We start from the raw sequence: 26,293 nt of genomic DNA on the forward strand, positions 1-26,293 counted from the left end.
CAAGCTGCATTAAAATAAACATTTGCCTTAACACAAGAGTCAGATCAATGTAACGCACTTCCATCTCAGGACACAAAACATGCCGCTAAGCTTTCTGGGAAATAGTTCCCACTCCTGTCTTTTTATTCTTTCAGTTTTTTAAGTGCTAACCTAAAAACTAAATTAATAAAAAGTAAACANTAGTAAAAATACTCCTACAAATACATTTTCACCAAAATATTATTAAATATAACTAGTTGCGGTACAACTCTGATCTGGGTTTTCAATAATTTTAAGCAAAAGTTTTGTTAGAACAAAAAAGTAGAATAGATCAAAGTATCTCACATTACCAAATATCTATAATTATTCCGTCTTTTTCCAGCTTGTGCTTTTTTTGTCCTCCTTTGCCTCATGCAGGACAGAGCCTGAGCAGGCGTTCCCATGATGCACCACTGAGGACTTCAGGATCATTCTTCCCAGGCATGTGCCTCTGTCACTCACCAGCCTGCAGCTGCACGTTGCTGTCCCTCTGTGTCCTCTGTGTTCCCAGCACACGGCTCCCGGCCCTCCCCTCGCTGCCCCTCTGCAGCCTGACAAAACTTTTTATACTTTCCTAATTTAATCTGCGGCTCAAAACAGGAAGTTTTGGAAGATCTGAGCAAAGACAGTTGGACGTCGTTTGCTTTTGCTCCATCATGGGCTTCATACGAAGCTGGGTAGTCGCCCTCCTGCTGGCGCTGCTGTCGCCGCTGCAGCTTCCACACTCTGGCTTAGCCCAGGATGTGGCTGAGGAGGAAGAGGAGGTGGACACCAGACATGCGGAGGAAGCTGAGGATGAAGATGGCGAAGGTGCTGAGGAAGACGAAGAGGTAGGAGAGGCGGATGAAGAAGAAACTGACGAGGAGGAAGCTGGAGAAGAACAGGAGGATGATGAGGAAGAGGAGGAAGATGAGGAGGAAGGAGAGGAAAATGAGGAGGATGGAGAGGAAGAGGAGGATGAGGATGAAGAAGAGCAGGAGGAAGAGGCAGATGATGAAAGCGATGGAGAAGAGGAGGAAGAAGATGAGGCATCAGAGTCAGATGACAGAAGTGAAGAGGAAGAGGATGATGAAGAAGACGATGAAGCTGCAGACGATGAAGTAGCTAATGATGAGGAAGAGGAGGACGATGAAGCTGCAGACAATGAAGTAGCTAATGATGAGGAAGAGGAGGACAATGAAGCTGCAGACGATGAAGTAGCTAATGATGAGGAAGAGGAAGGCGACGCTGAGGAAGAGGAAGCAGAGGATCATCCTGCTGAAGATGAAGAAGGTACGGCTGCTTTTCATCCCACAGATCATAAACATCTCCAGGACTCTAACTGTGAGCATAAACTGTGAGCATAAACTCTTAATCTGCAGTCATGTGAGCAGATTTTTAATCTGTGACGCTGCTCAAGTCCCTCCAGCTGCTTTCGAGCCGCCGTCACACATTTCAGTCCAGAAATAGAGCCGCTTATCAAGCTGCTCCCGTCTTTGTTCTGTTTGTTTCCGAGCCTCCAAAAGGCTCCAGTGAGTCTGAAATGAAACGTCTCACTTAGATTAAAACGTTTTTAATCTGCTTTCTGTTTGCCAAATTTAAAAAAATGAATAATAAGCAGTCACTAAACATGCCTGCCTCTGATTATTAAACATAAACTGCTGGTTAAGATCCAAACTACTCAACATGTTTGTCAGTATTTTTTCCCTTTTATGTGACATTTAAACCAGATGTTTGTAATCCAGAAACACAAAATAAATCAAACCAAATTAGCCTCTGAACTGAGTTATTGGGAATAAAGTGGAATAACAGTAAACAGGTAATAAAAATGCTGAAATTCACACTTTTCTGGCTGAAAAAGCAGCAGGAAGAAGTGAACACTTATTTAATCCTACATCTTCTCAGTTTAATTATATGTGAAACTTACTGACTGAATAATTATCAGAAATCAGATGTTAATATAATGCCACCATTACGGAGAAAACCAGTTTCTCAGGTATAAATTTAACCCATTAATCAACAAAAACATCTGGATTAGAAGGTTTTGTTTGGTGTCTTCTTTATACTCTGATTTATTCTGAGGATTTATGAATTATTTCAAGTTGAATAAATTATTTTTCTTATGCTTTTTGTTGGAAGAAGTTGTTTTAAAACTATCCACCTTCATTTCTTCATCAGAAGTCCTTCCTGGAGTTACATAAAGTCTGGCAGAATTAAATGCTAAAACAATAAATACTTTAATTTCCCCATTTCCAAGTTTCACTGTTTCTGTTTTAGGGACGACATCCAGAACCGTTTCCTCCTCTAAGCATCATTTGTGTTGTGGCATCCATTGTTTTCAACTCTGACCAACTTTTATTGTTTCAGTTAAATGTTCACTGCAACAACATAAAATCTTATCAAGTATTTTTGTCTAGTTTCTAGTGCAGATGCAGCTCTGGAAAAAAAGACCACTTGAAACAATCAGCTTCTCTGATTTTACTCTTTATGTCTGAGTAAAACGAACATTGCTCTTTTATTCTATGAACTACTGACAACATGTGTCTGAAATTTAGTATTTATTTGCAGAAAATGAGAAATGCAGGGATGCAACTCTGTCAAACCTCAAATAATGCAATGAAAAGAAATTCATAATCATTTAGAAACAACATCACTAATGTTTAAACTCAGTTCAGAAGTCAATATTCCTTGGAATAACCAGATTTTCCAGAGCTGTATGAAGTAAGACACAATTATTGTAACTTTTTAGTAAGATATAAATGTTTTTTTAAGTAAATAATGGTTCCATTGGCAGATTATTTTACTCATAATAAGACATTTTCCCATGTTATAAGTTAATTTATCGGCCAATAGAACATTAACTATTTCTTAAGGAATTATTTACTTTAAACAAGCTTCTATATATTCTGGAAAGTTACTTTTAAGTTAGTTTTGTCTTATTTCAAGTGTATTAAGAAATTTGTGATAGAAACTAAACCAAACATACTTGATAAGACTTTGTGTTTTTGCAGTGTAAACGATTATCATCATGCTTTTTCTTCAGGAGTGGAGTCTTGTGCAGTGAGTGAGCATAGAAGCCATCTTTGTTGAACAAATAACTTTTTAGTTTTGACAGAAAAAACTGCGCCTGCTTGTTTTACGTCTAACAACAACAATTGTTCTAACATTTCTGAGTTATTTTGCAATTTATTTGTGTTCGGTTTATGGTGAAAATGTTATGGACCAAAACATATACAGGAGTTTGGGAGCAACATGGTGAGCTGAAGGGTTTTCATAATAACAGAAAATAAAACTTTCAGAACCAGGAACAATGAAAGAAATAAGCAGAGAACAACGGAAACCAGGGAGCTTCAACACAGAGGAGATTTAATCCATGTCATGGAAACCAAGTGAGTCTAATTAGGGGAACGCTGAACAGCTGCGGGTTTGCTGAGTGGAGGTTACTGAAGGAAGGAGGCTAATGAGCACAGAGGGAGCTGAACCAGCACAGAAAGGGGAAAACGTCGAACCCAAGAGGAATAAACTACAGGCACACAACGGAAACCAGATAAAAGGCAAAAGGAAAGAACAGAGAAAAGAGTTTGAGCTGAAACTAAAACTGACACCAAATCAGCCAACATTATGCAACACGACTTTCCTTTCTAGCCTTTCTTTGACTTTGTGTTCATGTGTCGTAACTTGGACTAAATGTGTTTGTTTCTTTGCATTAACTACACTGTAAAACATTTGAGCCTCATTTAGTTGAGTTTACTGTCTTCTACTCTTTAAGTCAAACGAATAAACATTTTTTTCTTTATTCTGTTGGTTTTAGATGAAGAGGAAAACGCAGCAGATGATGCCGATGAGACAAACGAAGAGGAGGAAACTTCAGACAAGCAGCAGTTCCACTCTGGATCGCTGTGCAGCGTTTGCTCCATCTGCGAGGTATAAAAGAGCATTTTTTTACTTTTTATGTTTTTATGAACGTCTCAATTAACTTTTCTGATTTTTGTTGTTTCTGTTGAATCTTATAATCAGATTTTCTCTTGAAATGTTTTTCATTTTTGTATTTTTTTTTAGTTTCTCTACCCGCCAAAATTTATAATTTTTTAAACTTTTTGAAAAAATAAACAGAAATTATTTTAAAGTATTTTGTTGACGGTCTTAAATCTTATCCTAATTCTGTCCTAACATTGAATAAAATAAATCAAAGAAAAAAGCAGAAAAACTCCTAAAAGTCAGAAGTTTGATGATACATAAAACTCAGATAAAAAAGTATCGGTATCGGGGATCCGGGTCCGATATTTACTTGGTACCGGCTGCGCAGCGTCGTCCATCTGTTTCTCACTCTGCACTGTAAAACTTTCTTCCAGCGTTGCTCTGAACTCTGTGATAAGTGTCCGTGTGCAGAGGGAGACGAGTCGGATCACTGCGAGCGCTGCGAAGTGAGAACCTTCAGAAAATCTGAGCAGAAAAGTGATTTTATTATTCTGCAGATTATTTGTTTGACGGCGTTCTGCTGTGTTTCTGTCCAGGATTGCTCGTCCTGCTACATCTGCCCCATCCTGTGTGACACCGTTTGCACTCCAGGTGAATATCTCACTTTTGTTTTCTTTTTTTTTATCTGATGTAACGTTTTACTGTGTTTGATTTTGCTCAGGCGGTTTCGTCGATGAACTGACCGGATCCATCTTTCAGTGAGTTTTATTCCTCCTTGCTTCACATAGATGTCTGGACAGAAGAAAAGCTCCTGTGGCTTTAATAGATTTCTGTTTCTGACGCCTTTTCAGGTCCGTTTCTTCTCTACTTTGAGCAAAATGCACAGAAGCTTCTTCCATGAAGATGACTGGGATAAAACGGTTGATTCAGGATTAAAACAAGGACTTGACATCCAGCAGGAGTTAGTCTGCAGTCATTGTTTATGTCCTAATTAAAGCTTTAATGTTATTAAGAGCTGGGAGGTCAGGCTGTGAGGTTTATTACATTTTTTTGTATGAATTTTATTATAAAAAAAATAAAAGCTACAGTCACTCATTTCATGTTGGGGCAAAAATATAAATAAAAGTTTTAAGTAACGTTTATTGCCACTTAAATACCAAGCAACTGTAGAAAAGTAACATTCACCTCTTCTTAAATCATGGATTATATGGAAATAAACAAATTTTTCACTTTCAGAAATGCAAAAGGAAAACATTATAAAACACAGTCCACTTCTCATGACAGCATGATGTAAGAGAAAAGGAGCTGAAACCCAAAGAAATTCTTGAATGGTTGAGAAATGAAGTCATGAAACGTCAGTTTAGAAAACATTTTAAAGACTTTTGGTCTGCAGTGGAGCCAGAGGCGGTCCCAGCCTGTGTGGCACCCTGGGCGAACCACCGCACTCTCCCCAATAAATTTAATATCAGCTTTTGTATATTCAAACACTGAATATATAAGAAATAAGACTGCTGTACTGACATAGTGTAAATGACAGTAGACTCAGAATGCACCCAATATTGGCAATTTACTAAATCGTAAAGTTTAAGGACTGAGGGAGCGGCATGGCGCTCGTCCCGCCTCCCACTGGTTGGAGCCGTTATGAGGAAAAGGTGATGATCGCACCCAGAGTGCCCGACTCTAACCCTGCATCACAAAACAGCCAAAAGCATCTGAAACCCTGCAGGCCTCAACCCAGTTAGCATTAGTGTTGATAAACTTAAACAGGCTTTTTATGCTCTAGTGTGGCTAAATTAAAACCATTCTGCTGCCAAATACAACCAATCAGAGTCAGGAGGAGGGTCTTAACGCTGTCAATCAACCTTGAGAACGCCCTGCTAAATGTGCTAATGGTTACAGTTACAGGAAACCCATTGACCCTCAGTTATCAGTGGTTATGCTAACTAGCCTTAGCATTCACAGTAGGATCTGCTGACTGGAAAAGCTGCAGTTACATGACATGACGCTATGAGTAGCAGGGCTCTGATTGGTTATTTCTTGCACTGGGAGCAAGCAGAGGAGCTTGATTTCTGTTTTATTTTTTATTTTTGACAGATGAGATTATCTGTTTTAGACCAAACTATCACGACATGCAGACATTTTTCCACAAATACGTGAGAAAAATCTTTTTTTTTTTTATGAAAGTAGCATTCAGCAACTTTAAGGGAAACTAATCTTGTGGGACTCTTAAATTTATTTCATATATAAACCTTCACTAAAAAAGCAGAAGCTTGCAGCCCAAACAAAGCAGAGAGACGGCGCCAGGTTAGCTAACGTAGGTTCAGGAAACATCTGATCCACTTTCCAAGAAATGCTTCCTCTCCTCACTTCCTCCTCATTCAGCTGACTCAACAAATTTAGAAAAACTCTCATACAAAGTAAACACAAACTCCACCATCTCCCAGCCCAGACTTATGCAGATGTTTCAACATTCAGGTTTCCTTGTTACCTAGAAACTAACCTGTTTATCAAAGAATCAGCTGCCTGCAGTTGAGGCAGCTGACAGGCTGCATGTCTGGTTTTCTGTTTTACTTTTAACCATATTTATGAGACAAGTGGTATGGTATGTACTTGCAGTTTACTTGCATACCAGTTTGAGTTAAATGGAAATAGCAAAGTGCACCAGTGCAACCAGTTAGTCTGGAACTTTGAGGATGTTATTTTTTATAGTAATGGATTTTTAAAAACGTCTTGAATTGGTTTGATCCTCGGTCTTGGTCTGGGTTCGGCTCGATGATTTTGGCCTCCATCAGAGATGCACTTTTCCCACCATGCCGGTCATGTGATTCATGATCAAGTTAAAGTGACAGTTTTGCTCAGGAGCCTCTGGAAGCTTATTTTTGTGTAGAATCTGTTATTAATGTAACAGGACATTATCCTCAAGCTGCATTAAAATAAACATTTGCCTTAACACAAGAGTCAGATCAATGTAACGCACTTCCATCTCAGGACACAAAACATGCCGCTAAGCTTTCTGGGAAATAGTTCCCACTCCTGTCTTTTTATTCTTTCAGTTTTTTAAGTGCTAACCTAAAAACTAAATTAATAAAAAGTAAACAAAGCTTACTGCTGTAAGTTTATTTTTCTCAAACTCACACATTTAGGTTCAAAATTTAAAACTCACTAAATGTATTTGACTTAAAACAGTAGAAGTACATTTTGGGGTTAAGCAGGAAATCTTACAAAACGAAAAAACTAATGAGAGACGAGGCGCCTGTGTGCAGGTAATGACAGGTTGTCACGTCTCATCACAGGGTGTCTGTTTACTTTTTGAAAGTTTCCTGAGCAGAAATGCAGCCATCAGTGTTACTGTCTGGATGCCAAAGAGAAACCCAACAGATTCACTTTCCCATGTGGAGCGTTACAGCTGTTCTAATTTACTCACATACTCCAGCATCTCTGAATTATTTGGGGAGATTTTTGCATGCAGGGGTAATAAATCGAGGCGTCTGTCCTTCAGCTTCGCAGCAGACTGAAGAAAAATGTTTATGCAACTCATTAATTGGAGTGGCAGGGAAACACCTTTTACTGGAAGCACATCAAGACTTGCTTCTTGGAAGTCGTTGTGTGTCAACGACAAACATTCTTCATCGCTTGGCAGCGATTCGGTAAAATGAGTTCATCTGTGACTCAGCAGAAACAAAGGAGGGGAAATAACTTTAGTATTAACATATGGAATGATATCAGAGTTTATGCTACATAATTAAAACATTGGGGGGAAAACAGCCTCCTTCCTTATTGATCTAAATTTCATAACTGTAAATCTTTCCGTGTTTTTTCCTTCAAAACAATAAAAACTCATTTTCATTTTGGGTCAAATCAAAAATGTGAACATTCGTAAAAGGCCAGTTTATGTACCGATAGAAACGATTAAACTGTTAAAATATCAATAAACAGCTGTTGGTTTCAGTAAATGTTCCTTAAAATGAAATAATATTGAACACATTTTCTGTTCCTCCAGGATTTTGTGACTGTTTTGTTTTTTTGTAATCAAAATGATAGATTTTGTGGAGCTAATTTAGAAATATTTGAAAGGAATTTTTTGCAATATTTGCACTAATATATGACGTTAAAAGTGACCTTTTTTTAAATCACTGCTTCGATCATGATCACTGACTATAACTTGACATCAAGTATATCTGAGGCAGCAGTCAGTTCAACACAATGTTTTTGGGCAATTTTGAGAAACATTTGCAGTAAAATCTGAAAAAAGTTTGTTTTTGCATGAATTTTACAGATTTGTGAAAAACTGGAGAGATTTATTGATGTAACCTAGAGTCTAGAGGGCCCCAAAAATAGACATGTGCTTTAAAAGGACAAATAAAAAGAGGACTAATGATGTGCGGTGAAGCGTGAGTGAGAACACTGGGTGAAGGTCAAACAACCAGTTCATTAAGTGCAATGATGTTTGTACAAACACAGGAAAAATTACATTAAACAGAAGTGAGCGCTGTGACATGAGGTCCTGTTGCAAGACAGCGTCTGCTGTTACCTCACCTCTCAGTACATGTTCCTGTAAACGGCAAGGAAAGTGAATAAAATCTGCAGAGAACTGGTGTTAACAGTACATGCATGATATTTCTGTTATATGTTAAAGTAGAAGGGAGTTCCTGAGCTTAATGCTAGAAATAAAACTGCCTGCAAGCAACTCTGAAGCTCAATTATTAACATCTAATGCCACGAGTTTAATAAATACAAAACACAAAGTGCGACAAAAGGACAGAGAGGCCGGGCGTTTCCAGAAGGTCAGACATGTGAGGCTCTGACAAAGGAAACGGTGAGTTTACATCGTTCTTCTTTTATAAATATAAAACATATAAAGTTCTCTTTAAAGAAATTTCTATCAGCGTTTCTAAACTGTGATTTTATGCACAAGCTGCACTTTTTCAGTCACTTCTATAATCTGCTGTACTATCAGTTTGCAAATTTACCTGCAAACTGTACTGAGACCAGATGTCAAGGTATTCTTCTATTTTGTCTTATTGTTCTTATGTAAAAACAATTTTTTCCACAGGCCAACAGGAAAGGAAGGATCAGACACCTGGTCGTCTGGTATGCAGACAGTTTAGTAAACAATTGTACTTTCTCCTACTACTCTTCAATTTTGCATTGTTTGCTGTTAGTTTCAGTTCTCTAGTAATTCTGAACTGAAAAGTCGGTTTCTGAATGTGATGCTGGTCTTCAATTTTTCACCTAATTTTCTTTGGACTCTGACTTTTCACCTATTTTCCCTCCAGTTCTCGTGTTTTTTAAAAATGACACTTTCAGCAGATCAACAGAATCTTAGAGAAACAGAAACATCCAGCACAGTCCAGACCCAAAACCAGAAAGAAATACGATTCTTTTTCAAAATATCCAGTGAGATGAGGCATCAGCTAACACGATAACATCTTCTGTAGCATTACATTTAGTATTTTCATGAAGCTGCTTGCTGTAAATTAAACTTAATGAACTCGTGTGTGGAGAGAAAGCCAGTTTATCTATTTTCTAAACTAAAACATTCAGGGACCAGAGAAGTAGCTAAACATTTTGTGAACATGGTCAGTCAGACACAACGGGAAAATTCACCGAAATCCAACGGAAAACTGAACATGAACAAACAGAAAAGATGGAGAGCTGCTGACAGAGACCACTTTGTAAGATTGCAAGAACATTTGGCCCAAATCTGAAATAATAACTTTAGTGCTGCGTGTGAAAACACTGAACCTGAATTAGTTATGTCACACTGATGGTATGCTGGTTCCTGAAGGAATTAGTCTGTCATTCTAATTATGTCAATCATCCGGGCAAAATGGAAAACTAAACACAAACAAACATGTTTATGAGCTCATCCTCTTACCGGCCACTTCTGCAACTGCTTGTTACAGCAAATGAATTAGCAAATCTCAAGGCTGCAGCATGACTTGACCAGAGGTCAAAGTGATCAAGATGAAAATAACCTAAGTGACAGTAAAGATTGTTAGTGTCAGACTGAGAGGTCTGAGGATTTCAGAAACTTTCTGTGAGTTTTCAGTTTAGAGGATGAAAGGAAGAAGAACTTTATCTTTATTCATCAGACCTGAGACAATCAGGTGGTCAGCTGATCTCATTCTTTGGGCCATAATGTTGCTGACCTTTGACCTGACCAGCTGCAGTAACCCCAGATCATAATGCTTGTACAGCAGGCTCTATGCATGACGGGTTCATCCCTTTATCTCCCTCTGCAGCCCTTTCATTCAGAATTATGATCCTTTATGTCAGGACTTTTTTCCAAAATTTTTTTGATTTTCATAAGGCATTAAAAAAAAGTGCGATTTTTTTTCTAGTACTTCTTTTCTAGGTGATCCGTTGTAATTTTCTCAAAATACAAAATTGTTAATTGGAAACTACATCAGTAGTTTTAGTCTTTAGCGGTTATTTGACGTCACAATGTTTTGTTTACCTGCCAGAGTCCTTCACAGCAGAAGGACAGACTGGGTTGGTCTGCAGTTTTCATCTGTCCGCCATGTTGGATTTAGCAGAAATCTTCTTGCACTTGCAGCAGATGGCCAGTAGTTGATTATTGTTAGATGCACTAGTGTCCACTTGTGGTCTGTGTGCATTTAAAACATAAAAATCCACAAGAAACAGAAGGAAATGGCTTTCAGGTGTCTGTCCACTGCAGTGACGGCTGTGCATGAAGGGGTTAATGGACCCGTCGGGGTGAATCTGAACTCATCATCACATCTCCTTCTTCCATCTCATCTTTATGCTTTCTTGCAAACTGAAGCCTCTTTCTCTGGTTATTGTCTCTGATTTGTGCATGTAGAAATAATTTCACTACTAAACAAAACTCTTAATTCTGCTGTCGTTTTTCTTCTACTTGATTTCACGAAACGTTTAAATGTTTGCTGATCACGATCATTATAGATTATTTTCTAACTACATTTCTTATTTGAATGCAATGGTTTCCTACTTTCCCTACAGTTTTTATTAACAATGAAAAGTTCTTAAACCAGTTTTAGTATTTTAAACAATTTCTTTTGATAATTTCAATAAACATCTTTTTCACGACTGCGGATTGTGTTTTTATGCAGCTGTTTAAGAATGAGAATCATTTGGAGTTAAATAACTTCTTGTCAGATGAAAGACAAAGAAACTATACATCAGTTAAGTTCTGGTTTATGTAAAAAGACGAATACATAATTGTTAATTTTTAATTTTGGATGCAGATCAGCGAAGAAGTAAAGAGAATCAGAGCTTCAGATTCCTTCAGAACACGCTATTTTGTTTTGACACAAAATGCAAATGAGGTCGATTGTTTTTTTGTAATCAGGCCTATTTAGATAACAGCTGTTTGTGTTTCCATCATGGCTCAGCGTTGTATACACAGCAGGGGGCCCCTCCCAGAGCGAGCCTATATATTCATCTCAACTCATCCTGGTGTAACGTTTCTCTTTTCTTGTTCATAAACTCTTTGTTGGATAGATGCTCATATTTGAGCTGAATCATTCATTTCATACAACATTTGAGAAGACTAACTGATTTGAAGCCATGCAAAGTAAGGTTAGTAAATATCTCACAGTCTAAAAATGCAGAAAAACCTACAGGACTTTAAGGTGTTTGGCTTATTTTGGGTGGAACCGATGGAGTTGCTTTAAACCACTGGCTGCATAATTATTAATGAAAACATTTCTTCTTCGTTTGAAGATGTGTCTCCTAAGGTTGGTGCTAGGTCTGACCTTGGTGGCTCTGGTGAAATGTGAGTATTTTTGCATGTTTCCACTTCCTTCTGGAGCTATGGGTAAATGTAGCATGAATTGGCAAAATATAAAGTTCTTTAATTGAAACAGATTTCAGTTTCAAAGTCAGATCCATTTCATTTAACATTTAAATACACAAACTCCATCATTCATGCTTCTCTTCCTCTGCTTTAGCCAATCTGTGGTGCTACTCTGGTTGTGGTAAGTAAACTATTATTTCTGATATATTTTATGGTCAGAGTTGGACAGTAACTAGTAACTTCTTTGAAAAAAACTCTGTACTTTTTACTTTTATTTGAGTAATTTTACTATGAAATATCTCTACTCTTATTTGACTAAAATTTCAGGATTTTCTACCCTCCGAATGAGAAACAAACATGTTTTAACCAAAACTTCAGGCACAGACACACACCTGCAGTTTTTATTAAAGTGTCATAAGTTTTTTATTGATAGAATAAAAAACTTAGTGATTTGAAGAAATTTTCTTTTGCCTGATTTTGTTATTTTTTTGTTACTTATATGAATTAATGTCATTTTTATCTTTAAAATACCAACATTTCCATTTAACTTATGTTGAAGTACTCTGACTTGGGTATAATTCTGTCTGTGATACATGCTGGTTTCCAGGATGCTCTCACAGGATCTTTCTGGATCTTTTATAGGTCACACTCCAGAGCATTGGGAAGCCTTAGATGAATCTCACTGTGGAGGACAAAAACAATCTCCAATTGATATCGTCACCAGCGTCGTTACCATTGACCCAAATTTGGGTAATTTCACGTTTGTTAATTTCTCCTCTCAATCCGCCATCAAGAATATCACAAATAATGGACATTCAGGTACAGAGCTGGACATTTTTAGCAGTATTCAAAACATGCTTAACTTGATTTTAACCACTTTCATTTTTCTCGATCTTGTCCTCAGTGCAATGTGACATTGAAGTGGACATGGTTGAAGTGAGTGGAGGTGGACTTGATGGTGAATATTCTGTACTGCAGTTTCATTTCCACTGGGATGTAGCAAACAATTCAGGTTCAGAGCATACTTTAGACGGCCATCGTTACCCAATGGAGGTAAGGTTTTTAAACATCCCCTCTAGTTTTCTAATGATTCGTCTGGTTGAGCATCCTTTGCTTACCAAAGCGTTTTTGTCCTTTTTTCTGTAGATGCACATAGTCACTGCAAAAAAAGGAATCCTCCCGAATGAGACTCTTAATCATAACGATGGACTTGCTGTTCTTGGGTTTTTTATTGACGTGAGTTATAAACTTTCTCCAGTTTATTCCTCTGACAAATTTTCATTATCTGACTTGAGAAACATGCTGAACAGGGTTTCTGCCTTTGTACCACACAGGAGCTTAAGCTGCATCCCAGTCTGAAGGTTAACTATGACATGACTTATATTTTGCTGTTGTAGCAGTTCCCCTTTTTCTGGAAAGGTTTTTTTCACAAGGTGTAATAGTTTGGAAGGATTTGTTACCATTCTTCCAAAGTGTGCAGGTGTAAAGTCAGAAAGTGATGTTGGAGCTTTAATTCCTCTCAAAGATCTGTTGGGTTGAGCTCAGAGCTCTGTTGGATGTCCACGTTATTCCACTTGGAGGGCTTTAGCTGCTAGTTCCATTGTTGTTTTTTTCATTTTTACATTTTTTTTCTGAAAGCATTAGAGCAGAGATGGAAGCACATTTGCCAAATAAGGCTATGTTCACACTGCAGACTTTAGTGACCCACTTCCGATTTTTTGTCAAATCTGATTTTTTTTTTGCATCGGTCGGTCACATTTCCAAATATAAGCGACCTTTATGTGATCTCCAGCGTGAACGGAAAATGACCTGAAAGTGTCCCGCATGCACAGTAGAGGGCGCAGTGAGGTCACACATCAAGCGCGTGCTCAGTGTTCTGCCAACCGCCATGAGGAAGAAGAGCTCACTGTGTTTGTGGAAGTAAACATGGATGCTAACGGTGGAGCGTAACTTGCGATTTCGAAGTAGTTGTCCAACCGGAGCAGCACATTAACAAGTTAATCCTCATCGTCGTCCGCCATGATTGTTGGTTTTCTTCCCGCTTGCGTGTATCAGATCGTAGAATAGTGACGTTTGTCGAGTATCAGTGACTTTCAGATCGGTTGGATGCGACCTGGGGGTTTGTGACATTTGAGTCAGATACAGGTCCGATATCAAAGTGGTCTGGGCCGCATTCTTAATAAATCCGACCTGTGTTTTTGAGACTGCCATGAAAAGATCAGATACAGGTTGCGTTACGAAAAAAAAAAAAAAAAAATCAGAGTAGGGTCACTTCAGGCTACAGTGTGAATGCAGCCCAAGTTCTGACGTAGCAAACTTTCCTATCCACTGGTGGTCTATGCCTTAGCAGAGGCACAAATTGTCTCCAGTTTTCTAAGAAGTTTGTTTCATGCTAGTTTGAAACCTCTGCATCATATATTTCAGTCAAACTTAGGTCAAATCAAACGAAATCACGTTCTGTGTAGCCTGGTTGATTCACTCCTAAGCACACTTTCTAGATATTTCCAAAGTTTTCCCCACAGTCAGAATGAGCTGCGTTCCCTTCAAGTTCATCATGTAAAAAAAAAACAGTACTGGTAATCTGGGCTTATAGATATAAGATCAATATTTAAGCCCCTCATTTTTTTAGTTTCTCTGAATTCTTTTATAAAATATACATTATCACAAGAACTGCGGTGGGGCTTACCAATGTTTCACAGGGGTCTTCTCTGATCTAATAGATCGAGCTATCCCATGTCTAAATGTGAATTTCAGTCAAACAGCTAATGTGAAAACAATGCTGTCTGACATAGGATGTAAAAATAGTATTTATTGTATACAGTTGACACTGAATGATTTATTCCTAAAGGCAACAGAAGATGGAAACATATCTGCGCCGTGGGAAACGTTTACATCCTACCTGAAAGACATCCCAGGTAAGTTTTTCATTTCACTTCAATTCCTCTGTTTTCTATTTAAATATTGTTACCAACCTGGGAGAGTCTGAAGTGGACAGTGTTGTCACTACGGTTCAGGATAAACATCAAGCTTACCGTGTTTTCATCTACAGGAAGCGTAATAGACACAACACAAGTGAAACCAGCAGCAATTATCACAGGGAGAAACAATGACGAATACCCTGCATGGTTTCAGTGTTTAGAGTCATCACTTTCTTCAAACCATGATGCAGCAAATTGCACAATATCACAGTTTCAAAAATTGTTCCACTTTGAGCTCAGATGGGTTTAAAATCTATTTGCTGTTGCTTTTAATTAAGTTGGCATTCTTGTTGTACTTTATACTGTATATTATTCTTAAATATGATCAAAATTAGATGTTGAACTTTCTCCTGATTTGTTTCATATATTTCAAAGAGGAGGGCTTGAGTGTGAAAGTAGACAACATCACTATCGATGATCTGATTGGTAACGTGGATCGCACAAAGTTTTATCGATACATGGGCTCTCTGACCACACCCTACTGCAACCAAGCTGTCGTGTGGACGATCTTTCAAGAGCCGATAAAAGTTCACAAAGATTTGGTAAGTCTACTTTCCAGAACAAGTGAGGTTAAGGTTATGTTGAGCCAACAAAGAGGGCAAAAGGGTTTATTTTATATGAACCTGCAGTCATTTTGCATATATGAATCATTTCATTCAGGGTTTAGTCATTCCAAACAGCTGAACCACTATGTGACCCGTGGTTGTAATATCTTTTATATAAGCATCCACTGATGCATTCAAGTGTCATGAGATACAATGATATACAGGAAGGCACTGGCAGACATACTGGTACCTGCCGGCGTCTGCTTTGAAATTTCTGTTTCACAATCAGGTTCAGTCTCTTCTTTTCTTCTGTTGACTGTATCAACAAGCAAACATGTTGATCACGCCGCACATGACTCTAAACAAACACGGAAGTATCTACGTGTTAGCTGGAGGTTGATAAAGTTCTGTATCTGATCCAACTGTCAGGTGATAACACTTTGATTTATGAGGTGCTCATACTTTAGTCTGTGGTTTTCACTTCTCATTGTGCAGCAGGCGCTTGCTGAATATATCAAACTGGGAAGAGGAAAAACAAGTTAAAGCACTAAGAGAGAGCACAAAACTCCCTGTAGTTAGGGTTAGGCGTAGCATCTTTAAAGATTTTACATAGCAATCTCCGGACTTCACGACTGAGAAAAAAAAAATCTATAATTTTATTTGACTACGTCTGCAGTGGACAGAAAACTCAAGAAGTATTGGGTAACTACTTTTACCCAATCTTTTTAAAATTACTAGTTTATCAGGGTGTTCTTACTTCTAATCTAATCCTGTTATTTACATAAACATGACATTAAGCAAACATGCCACACAGGTATACATACGTGGAATGGGTCAGTAAGTTGCAGAAAAAGCCCTTATGTACCTTATGTACAGTGAGAAGCAATGTAGGATGAGCACCTATGTTTATTTTGCCACCACCCACTATTGGGTACAAAATAGGGAAGGTAAAAGCACATTTTCCGCAGCCTGTTGTAAGAGAAATTCAGCTGTTTATTTCAGATATAAATTGGAGTTGGTTGTTTTTATCTTGTAAAGCCCTTTGAATTGCCTTGTTTCTGAATTGTGTGAAAATAGAAACTTTATTTGACCTGTGTACTATATATTGAGTTTGGATTGGCTCCATTTAAAACCAACGGTTTATTGCAATACTTCTAAATGATCATAAATTAACACCAAATAAATGCAAAACCTGTCCTGAGAACCTCGAAGTATCTCAGAGCTGTTATATTCAGCAGATTTTCAGCGCTGAAATGCTTAATACTGTATATATAGGCATATACAGATGTTGATTTTTCTTTTTTTTCCACTAAATTACAGTTGAATTTGTGATAAAGTAACATATTGTGTTCGCAGCTTCTGCGTTTTTCCACTGATAATGGCATCGCACCAAACTACCGACCTATACAACCTCTTAATGGACGAAATATCACCGCCTCCCCCGCAACTCCTCCACGTAAGTCAAACGGTTTGTTTTAGCTTTTCAAGGGCAGTTAGCATGTGGTTCAGGATCAGGACAGTTTCAGTGTCAACATTACACAGCAGTATTATACAAAACAACACTAAGTGGAAGGAATACATTCAGTGTGATTAATTCAAACAGATGGATGAGGGTAAAATGTGCTGGAAGGTGAAATCAGAGGCCTCAGTCACAGCAACATTGCTGAAAAATTAGCGATGCTAATTTGTGTCGCTAATAGTGAGGATAAAAGACCTAAACAGAAAAATAATGAAGGAGAACATTTCTGCAGGAAGAAAGATGCATAGAGGGCCTCAGTTCTTTATTAGGGCTAAAAGAAACATAGAAACTTTAGCTGTGTTAAGGTAAAAATGAAATAAAAAGACGAATGGCAACTTGCTTGTCATCCAGCCTAGCTAGCTGGGCCTTTAAGTTAGAAAAGCAGTGGTTAACAACCTGTGAGAATTTGCTTGTAAAAACATTTGGCAAACATTTATGAAGAAGACACATATTATAGTTTTAGTTAATTTTTGAGGAATTAGCCACCATAGCAAAACCTCCTACAGCACTTAGCTATACGGTGCTAGCAAATTAGCAGGCAGTTTAGATCACAACACAACAAAATACGTCAACAACACAACTGGTGCAAAGAAGAAGATGGAAATTAATAGTTCTTTCAAATTAAATTTAAATCAAGGATGTCTGTTTTTAAAAGCAAGGTTGTGACAGAAGACATCTGATTTCTCTACATTGTACCAATTTTACCTAAAATAGTGGTTAAATATTTAACAGGATTGCTTCCAAAGTCTTACATGTTCAGAAAAACTTCTGTCCGCATGTAGCTCACCAAGTAGTCTTAATCTTTATTACAAGCTCATTTTTTTCTTCTAAATTGAGCTGAAAAATCTGAAATTTTATTGTTATTATTGTTCTGATTAAATATGTCTGTTTTTTTTTCCATCTTTAGTTCATCTGTGGTGCTATGAGGACCACTGTGGTATGTATCAACTATGTGAAATATAGTTTAATATTATAATCCTGACTTCACTGACATTCCGATTGTTTTAAATGCTTTCTAACTCCAGATTACACGCCGTCTCATTGGTCTGAGCTGTCTGGTTCCCACTGTGGCGATGAAAGCCAGTCACCCATCGACATCAGCACTGATACCGTTGTGGAGAATGAAGCTCTCAATTCTTTCAACTTTACTAATTTTGACAACAAACATGCCATAAAGTCTATCACCAATACAGGCCACACAGGTTTGGATTGTTTTGTTTTTTTAAACGTAGTTACTGTCCTCGAGTTGTACAGCCCTGCAAGTTTTAGATGCATCCCTGCTGCAAAACAGCTGCATCAGATGGTTGAATTTCCTCTTCAGCATGCTTTCAAGTTTGGCAGAAAGCCAGGTAACAAGCCACTCAGGTGATTCAGGTTTGCCTCTCAGACCTGCAGGACTGTGGATTTTGAGGATGAGGACTGGAGACCTTTGGGAAAGACGATCAAATGTAGATGCTAAAATACATTCACAGTGTTGTAGGAAAAAAAAATAAGTTGAACTGTAAAATTATTTTTTACAATAATTTTCAGTTATTGTGACCAGAAAAGCTTTACTTGACTTTGAGACATGACAGCAGTTTTAAGGTTCCTAAAATAGCATTTGCATTAACAGCTATGACATTTTTGAGTCGGTAAACATCAGCTTTGCTCCAGGCCGCTCTCTGCTGAATGTTTTAGCCTTCAAGTACGACTGGTTCAGATTTATGCTACACTGCAAAAACATAAAATCTTACCAAGTGTTTTTGTCTAGTTTCTACAAATATCTTAGTACACTTGAAATAAGACGAAACTAAAGTTCTAGTTCCACAGGCAGATTATTTCACTTATTGTAAAACTGTCTTTTTACAAGTGAAATAATCTGCCTGTGCAACTTGAACTTGGTTGCTAGGTGACCGGCTGGGCTTAGCAGACGTTGCTAGGTAACGGTGCCAGTAGATCTTGAACTTTTTCATTACAACATTAAGGAATTATTTAAAAACAAGCTCTTATAGCTTGCTAAAAAAGATACTTGTAAGTTAGTTTTGTCTTATTCAAGTTTACTAATATATTTGTATTTGAAAGCAAAAATACTTGGTAGGATTTTGTGTTTTTGCAGTGTAAATCAGCATATCAATAGGGTTACCTACTGCAGGTAAGACGTTGTGTTTTTAGACCCTTTTGAAAGAAATGATCTTAAAAAAATCTGAGTTTTTCCTTCATTTTGGATCAAACCGTTGAGTTAGCACAGCATTTGCTTTTAATCTTCCAGTGCAGTGCGTGTTGGAGGACGGATTGGTGGAGGTGTCAGGAGGTGGACTGAGTCACGTCTACTCAACTCTTCAGTTCCACTTCCACTGGGGAACCGAATCAGCCCACTCTGTGGGCTCAGAGCACACCGTGGACCAGAAACAATACCCAATGGAGGTAGCAATTCACCAGCATGTTACTCAGACAAGAGTTTGTTTTATGACTGTTTTATCCAATAAATGGTTTGTTTTGTGCAGATGCACATCGTGAGCAAGAGGAAGGATTTAACATTGGATGAGGCACTAAAGACTCCTGATGGCCTGGCAGTGCTGGGGTTTTTAATTGAGGTAAAGACTGACATGCACTGTAAAATATTTAAGCCACATTTAGTTATGTCTACCATCTTTTACTCTTTAAGTCAAATAAATTTAGTTAATTTTAGATTTTGAACCTAAACCTGTGAGTTTGTGAAAGATAAACTTACAGCAATAAGTTGTATTAACTTTTTATTAAGAGTTGAATAGACAGAGTTTTTAGGTTAACACTTTAAAAACTCAAAGAAGAAAAAGACAGGAGTGGGAACTATTTCCCAGAATGCTTAGCGGCGTGTTTCTGTCTCCTGAGATGGAAGTGTGTTACATTGATCTGTTCACACTAAATGTTTCTGAGCTGAATTCATTCAGATGTTTCATAAAATTCATCATCAGATCAGAAATTTGGTTCATGTGATTTGAAACAAGAATTTAAATTATTCTACAGTAAAATAAGTCGTTATTTTAACTTGATATTGTGGGAAAAATAACAGAGAAATGTGGCTCTTTAACTGGGACAGTTTTTTTTTCTTGCATTTTGTGAAATAATTATTTGGTTTAAATTGCAGCATTAAGTTAAAACTCACAATTTAAGATTAATGAACTTAAAAATAATGTTTAGACAACTTGAGTCTTGTTAAATTAACTTCATCAACTTTAATTTCTGATTTAAAATAAAAATAATGTTCTTGTTGACTTAAATTTCATTTTCAAGGCAGCAGGTGGACTTTCATTTTCACGTTAAACCACCTTCTAATGTTTTACAGTGTATGTTTTGGGTCCCATATAACCAGAGATCCAGCTCTTATTATCCATCCAAACTCACCAAAACCCGTTTGGGGGCGAACATGCCTGCAGTCAGGAATGACTCAAGCAAACTTAAAGTTTCCAATGTAGCTAAAAACATGCAACCTGTTTTTAAAAAATGTTTTCAAACCATGTCAGACTGACCTCCATAACTCAGTGGGTGTCTCCTCTGAGGAATGCCTGTAAACTGAGATAAAATGGCATGACTGTCAACTGTAAACGTAAATCATGTGGTATTTTAGACAAAGATGTGTGCACAGAGTAAGAGCAGCTCATCTTACCCCTATTGTATACGGTACACAGCATTCTCTCAGTTATCTGATGTCCAGTATCGCTCACAACTGATGAAGATTACAGAGCAGGAAAGAGGAAACGACATATTTTATTAGATTTCTTCATGAGATACAAAGGCTCTAAAATAGTTAGAAGAAATTGTTTGTTTCTGAGGATAAGATAAAAATTAATAGGCCAGTTCAGTTGACTTATTATGTTTTCTGCTTCATGCAAATTTGTTAAACTTTCTCTATATCCATTTTCAGGCTCCTTCATCTACTAAAAGCTCCTCCTCCACGGCTCCAGCAGAAACAGTAAGGCATTATTATTATTTTTTAATCTGTGTTTCAGTCGTTCTGTTATAAGTCGAATTATTTGTCTCATTTTTCTGTTTAGACGTCGCCCACATCGAGTTCTGCCTCTAACGCAGAAGCCTGGAAAGCTCTGACTCATCACCTGCCGGATATCAAAGACGTCGGTGAGCGCGGTTTTACCTTGTTACAGAATAAAACCAGAATAGATGCAGGATGTGTGTTCATTCGCTCATCTGTTGCATCTTTCGCTCTGAAACAGAGTCAGAAGTCGAAGTCACAGATGAGATTTCTATCGACGACTTGCTTGGCAACGTGAACCGTGAATCATATTTCCGCTACAGCGGCTCTCTCACAACGCCTTCCTGCAACGAAGCCGTGGTTTGGACAATCTTTAAAGAATCAGTCAAAGTGGACCAAGTCCTGGTACGTTTCACTCATCATCCCCAACATCTGACGCATCAAAAACTGAAAATACAGCTAAGTCTTTTGGTTTAACAAAGGTTTTAGCAGTTAAAACATGCGAACAGTATATAATTTAAAGCATTATTCAGGAATAGATCCAATATTTTTATCCCTTTTGACGCTCTGGAAGCTGGTGGGAAGAAAATATTTTCACCATCCATCACAACCATAAATCGCAAAACAACAGGAGTCAGAAATATTACAAGACTTAAAACAAGCAGGAGCAGTTTTTCTGTCAAAAACCAAACAGTTATTCATTCAACAAAGATGGCTTCTACGCTCGATGAAAATAATTTTACTGCAAAAATACAAAATCTTGTCAGGTATTTTTTGTCTATTTTCTAGTGCAAATATCTTAGTAAACTTGAAATAAGACAAAACTAACTTAAAACAGACTTTTCTTTCAGAAATAGATCTATTTTTGTCCATTTTGACAAGCTGGATATAAACGTCTGGGTCAGATTCTGGATTTTGGTGACCCAACGTGACCTCATGGATGCCTGGAGTTGTTGATCTGTTCATCCACTTCCTTTTAAATATTTGTACACAAGTGTAAGATAAGTGGATTTTCCTTGGCCTGGGTCCAAATCTGTCAGCGTAGCAGCATCCAGCGTAGATCAAGCTCTGCGCTGGTGGCAACAGAGTTTTATGTCTCAAATGATCTGAGTGCCTGCTGGGTATTTCCAGACTTCCTGAAGTTTTCTTTACTTCAACTGAATTATTTATTTTGGAGTTTCATGTTCCAGGGAATTAATGTTTTAGTTTCGGTATTACTCGCAGGAATTTATGCATGTGAAGACAATTTATTGCAACTGAAAGTTTTGGAGGGATTTGTTGCAAACACAAGAAGTCAACAATTCCCAGTTGATCTGTCACCATTCAACAGTCAGTCTGTCCGTAAGATAAAGGAGAAATTAATGGATTTGGTCGCAGCTTAAGCTTTAAGATACAGATTTACATTTTTTAAAGTCATAGGTAGGTAGCCGTTTTTCACATTTTGCCACATTACAAACACAAAGTTTATTGGATTTTATTACGTTTTTATCTGACAGATCCTTCTGGAAAAAGAAAACATACCTGCCCTAAAGGCGTTTTATAATTTTGTCTGAAGCGTTGTATCTTTTCAATTCCACTTTATGATTTTGTTCTTCTTTGTGTTGTTCTGTTAAATTCTACATAAAAGACATTCAAGTTTGTGGTTGCAACAGAATATGTAGAAACTCTCGGTGTTTGAATACCTCACCAAGGCTTTGTGGTATAAAACACCTAAACTCTTTCAAAAACATAAAAACTTTGGCATTTCAACATCTGTTGCAATCCCAAAACTTCTGACATGGATTGAAAGTTGAGTCAGGTGCAACAGATGTGAGCGCTTCCTAAATTTAGCTTAAAGTAGTTCAGAAAGTGGCTAGGTCAGTTGTATTGTTGTCTTTTTGCAGTAAAGTGCAGGCAGGACTGAAGTACAGTGCTGCACTTGTAAAGTTTTTAATGCTACGGTTTGTTTGGTATCTTCATTATTCACACATGGATACACACCACTGGTGAATGATCAGAGATTTAAGAAGAACATTTCCTGTTACTCTTTACAGTATCTCAGTGTTTACTCTAGCATTACCTTGAGTTGTATGAGTAGTTTTAAATGTTTAGTGTGTTCATGGGACAAGTAGACCTGATTTAATTACATCCTAGGAAATAATTTATAAATCCCATGGAAAAAGCTGCAAAGTGAGATGAATAAAAACAAGTGACCGTATGTAAATAGAAGTTTATACATGGTCACATTGGAGCTTTGAAGATTCCTTAATCTGCAAGATTAAGGAACCGAAAGGTGGAAATTCTACGTGAAACATGCCACCCTGATGTATGTCGAACTCTAAATGAATGTACAACGCAGCAGAAGTAATGTGATTTGATGACTAACTGCTCAGACAAAAGGCCGTTTATCACCTGCAAACTGACGGCGTCAGTACAGAATGGTGGCGGCGTACTGATGGCACGTGCTGCATTCTCAAAAGTCAAACAGAAAACTGATCAGAATCAAGATGTCACAAATTACATAAGAAGCACATCCTGTTTTAAACCCCATGGGTTTATGCATCTGCTTTAAATATTCATGTCAGTATTTAGAAACTTAAAAAACCCCCCCACTAAAATTCAGTCCTTTAAATGGCATGGGTCTAAATACATTCAAGAAGTGAAATCTGTGTCTTCCTGGTTTAGTTGAAATTGTGGTAATCAGCTCCTATCAGGACAGATATCATCATTATGTGACGAAAGCCATGTGACTCAGGGCGATGCAGTCTCTTCTCTAATCTGTAAGCAATGACGCTTCATGTCCTTTGTTGCATTTTCCCCATCAAACCTGCACAAAGACACCTTAGATCTCTTTGATGATTTTTATAGATGTTCGCTAATAGATAAAGAGGTGAAATGTAGTTTTAAAACTTATGTCAAAAGAAAAGTTTTTCCCCGCATCCCCTAAAGTGTTTCTTTTGCGTTTCCTCACAATAAACAGACACATCCTGGTCTATTTTGTATGCAGTTACAAATTAAACATTTAAAATTTCAATATATGCACATTTTAAGAGCCTCAGTGAAAACATGTTCATATATTCTTAACTCAATTTCTTCACTGCATGTTTTTGTCTGTTTGTGGAAGGTTGAGGTGGAGCTGCATGAAAATGATTCAGATTATCAACACAAAAAAGACACAATCAAAACTGACAGATGATTTTATTACCTCGTCAAAATGACTCAGAAATAGTTCGGATGCATTTTTTCTTTCTTTCCTTACGGAAAGTTTCTGTTTATATCCTAGAAGGGACGGAAATCCCATGTTTGACCTGCTTTACTTTTGCATTTTGCAGATAGGTTTGTGGTAAATTTCTATCCTAAAGAAAACGATGTAAAACTTCAAATATCTCACAAACCTTATGAAAACCTCATGTTAAAGCTGAAAGTACGGTCGCCACCTTAGGAAAAGACTCAGTATTAAATTATACCACATGAACTGATCAGTACATTATTGCAAGAGAACGCCAAAGAAAGTTTTTCCCCATGTTTTCTATGGGGTTCCGTAGGAAACACCTGATCCTGGTTGCTTTATGATAAAAATGTGTTTTTTCCTCTATAATATCCAGTTCCTTTACTATATTCTGGAAGAACATGGACCTGAAAATGTCCTTGCTTGGATTTAAAATCATCAATTAGAATTAAACCTTTCTTCCTGTACTCGTCTCTTCCTCTCCTGTCATTATGTCAGGTTGTGTGAGTTTCGTCTCTGACTGAACTAACGTTACGTTTGACTCCATCAGATGGCGATGTTCCCGGAGAACACAGGATATCACAACATCTTCCGGCCCACTCAGCCTCTTCATTCCAGAAAGATCTTCACCACGGCTGCAGCCGCCGGCCTCGTTCCCGTCTGGGTTTACCTGCTGCTGCCCTGTCTCTGCACTCTCTTCTGCTGAGATCCCTTCGTCAAAACCGGAGCTAAAAATGTGAATTAAAACGACTGTTCCTCAAAGATTATCTGCTTGCAAAACCAAATGTAACATTTCATCAGTAGTCATGACGCTGTTAAAGCCGGAGAGGTGGAGCGTGATTTTAAATCTGTTTTGTAATGTCTGCATATCTACAATTTCTATTTATGATTTTGCCGTTTGCACAATAAATGAAAATAGAAGTTAATGTAAAGATTTTAAAGTAGCCTTCATTTAACGTTTCTTAAGTATGTGATACAGATTCTGCCTTGCATATTGTTTTTTCAAATGATGTTATACAAATATTATTATTGATAAATATTATAAAATAAACAAAATATATTTTAAAAAAATTACTGTTTTGTGATTTTTGATGTTTCTGTTAAAACCCGGGGTTTTGCTGATTTCTCTCTTATTTTCTAAGATAGTATGATGTATAATAACGATTAATATAAAGGTACTTAGAAGTAAGAACAGAATATTTAAGAACAAAACAGAGCGAAATGTTCGTACTTTTAACATCTTTTATGACTTTGGATTTATTTTCATTACAAACTGGATGGTAATATTTTAAAATCTAAGACAAAAAAACATAAACCAATAAATAAAAAAATACTCTGTAAAACATTGGAGGCACATGTAGTTGTGTCTACTATCTTTTACTCTTTAAGTCAAATAAATTTACTGAGTTTTAGATTTTGAACCTAAATTAGTTTGTGAAAGATAAACTTACAATAGTAAGTTGTGTTCACTTTTTATTAAGAGTTGAATAAACTTTTTAGGTTAGCACTTAAATAACTGAAAGAAGAAAAAGACAGGAGTGGGAACTATTTCCCAGAATGCTTAGCAGCGTGTTTTTGTATCCTGAGATGGAAGTGCGTTACATTGATCTGACTCTTATGTTATTAAGGCAAATGTTTAGACAACTTGTCTCTTGTTAAATCAACTTCATGAACTTTAATTTAAAAACAAAATAATATTTTTGCTGACTTAAGTTGCATTTTGAAGGCAGCAGGTGGACTTTCACTGTCAAGTTAAACCAACTTCATATGTTTTACAGTGCAGGAGGTTCATTTGGTGTTTGGTGGAATCTGATCCAATGCCTGTTTGCAGTAAAAACCAAATAGCATGTAAATGTTAGAAGGTCTCAGCATTAAACTATTTTATCCTTAACTTTCTCAGATGTCACTGCAAAAGGAAATACAGAACCATACTGTTCTCCCAGGCTACTCTAGTTTCTTCTCGCATTCCAGAAACACAACTTTTGGGTTAACTGGTTTCTCTAAAACTGCCCTGCTAAGCAAGCTTAGGCCTCAAACGGGTGTGTTATTGGATGGGATGATAGTCTTTGGAGCCGGTCAGGCGGCCTATGAATCAGTTTCTCCTTTCTTTAGTACTGCTGTGTGAAATATCTTTTCACTAATGACTCATTTTGTGGGAACATTTCCTGTTTGGCTGGTTTGCTGTAATGAAAAAAATTATGCAGATAGACATTATGAGATCTCATGAGTTCCTACCCCTTTCATACTCATCAACTTATAAACAATTAAATCTGCAAACACCATCCATCCATTTTCTGAACACCCTTGTCCCTCAGTGGGGTCGGGAGGGGTGCTGGTGCCTATCTCCAGCTAACGTTCCGGGCGAGAGGCGGGGTCCATCCTGGACAGGTCGCCAGTCT

General features: G+C 37.4%; 2 protein-coding genes and 1 long non-coding RNA gene across 4 annotated transcripts; 2 read left to right on the forward strand and 1 right to left on the reverse strand.

Moving 5' to 3' along the window:
• Positions 1-456: 456 nt before the first annotated feature.
• On the forward strand, positions 457-5,050 carry LOC103156832 (sarcoplasmic reticulum histidine-rich calcium-binding protein-like). The gene is made up of 7 exons (XM_016664683.1): positions 457-937; positions 1,034-1,290; positions 3,809-3,921; positions 4,350-4,421; positions 4,512-4,566; positions 4,637-4,673; positions 4,767-5,050. Exons 1-7 carry the CDS (start codon positions 675-677, stop codon positions 4,786-4,788), a joined length of 819 nt encoding a protein of 272 aa, XP_016520169.1. The 5' UTR covers positions 457-674; the 3' UTR covers positions 4,789-5,050.
• Positions 5,051-5,948: 898 nt separating this feature from the next.
• On the reverse strand, positions 5,949-8,897 carry LOC107834020 (uncharacterized). Its single transcript, XR_001659805.1, has 3 exons — positions 8,886-8,897; positions 8,624-8,625; positions 5,949-6,838 (listed from the first exon to the last, which is right to left on the reverse strand). It is a non-coding gene; the product is annotated as an uncharacterized LOC107834020 (long non-coding RNA).
• Positions 8,898-11,337: 2,440 nt separating this feature from the next.
• Positions 11,338-24,958, forward strand: LOC103156833 (carbonic anhydrase-like). Of its 2 annotated transcripts, none has more exons than XM_007579022.2 (17): positions 11,338-11,478; positions 11,623-11,674; positions 11,850-11,876; positions 12,338-12,514; positions 12,600-12,748; positions 12,842-12,931; positions 14,544-14,610; positions 15,049-15,215; positions 16,575-16,674; positions 17,645-17,674; positions 17,763-17,939; positions 18,986-19,140; positions 19,221-19,310; positions 20,621-20,668; positions 20,751-20,832; positions 20,928-21,091; positions 24,445-24,958. In XM_007579022.2, exons 1-17 carry the CDS (start codon positions 11,467-11,469, stop codon positions 24,598-24,600), a joined length of 1,743 nt encoding a protein of 580 aa, XP_007579084.1. In that variant the 5' UTR covers positions 11,338-11,466; the 3' UTR covers positions 24,601-24,958. The 2 variants fall into 2 exon arrangements, with proteins under 2 accessions (XP_007579084.1, XP_007579085.1); XM_007579023.2 differs by having other exon boundaries at positions 11,338-11,461; positions 11,619-11,674.
• The last annotated feature ends 1,335 nt before the right edge of the window (positions 24,959-26,293 follow it).

The sequence above is a fragment of the Poecilia formosa genome, unplaced genomic scaffold, assembly GCF_000485575.1.
Source record: "Poecilia formosa unplaced genomic scaffold, Poecilia_formosa-5.1.2 Scaffold504, whole genome shotgun sequence".
NCBI classification, from domain to species: domain Eukaryota; kingdom Metazoa; phylum Chordata; class Actinopteri; order Cyprinodontiformes; family Poeciliidae; genus Poecilia; species Poecilia formosa.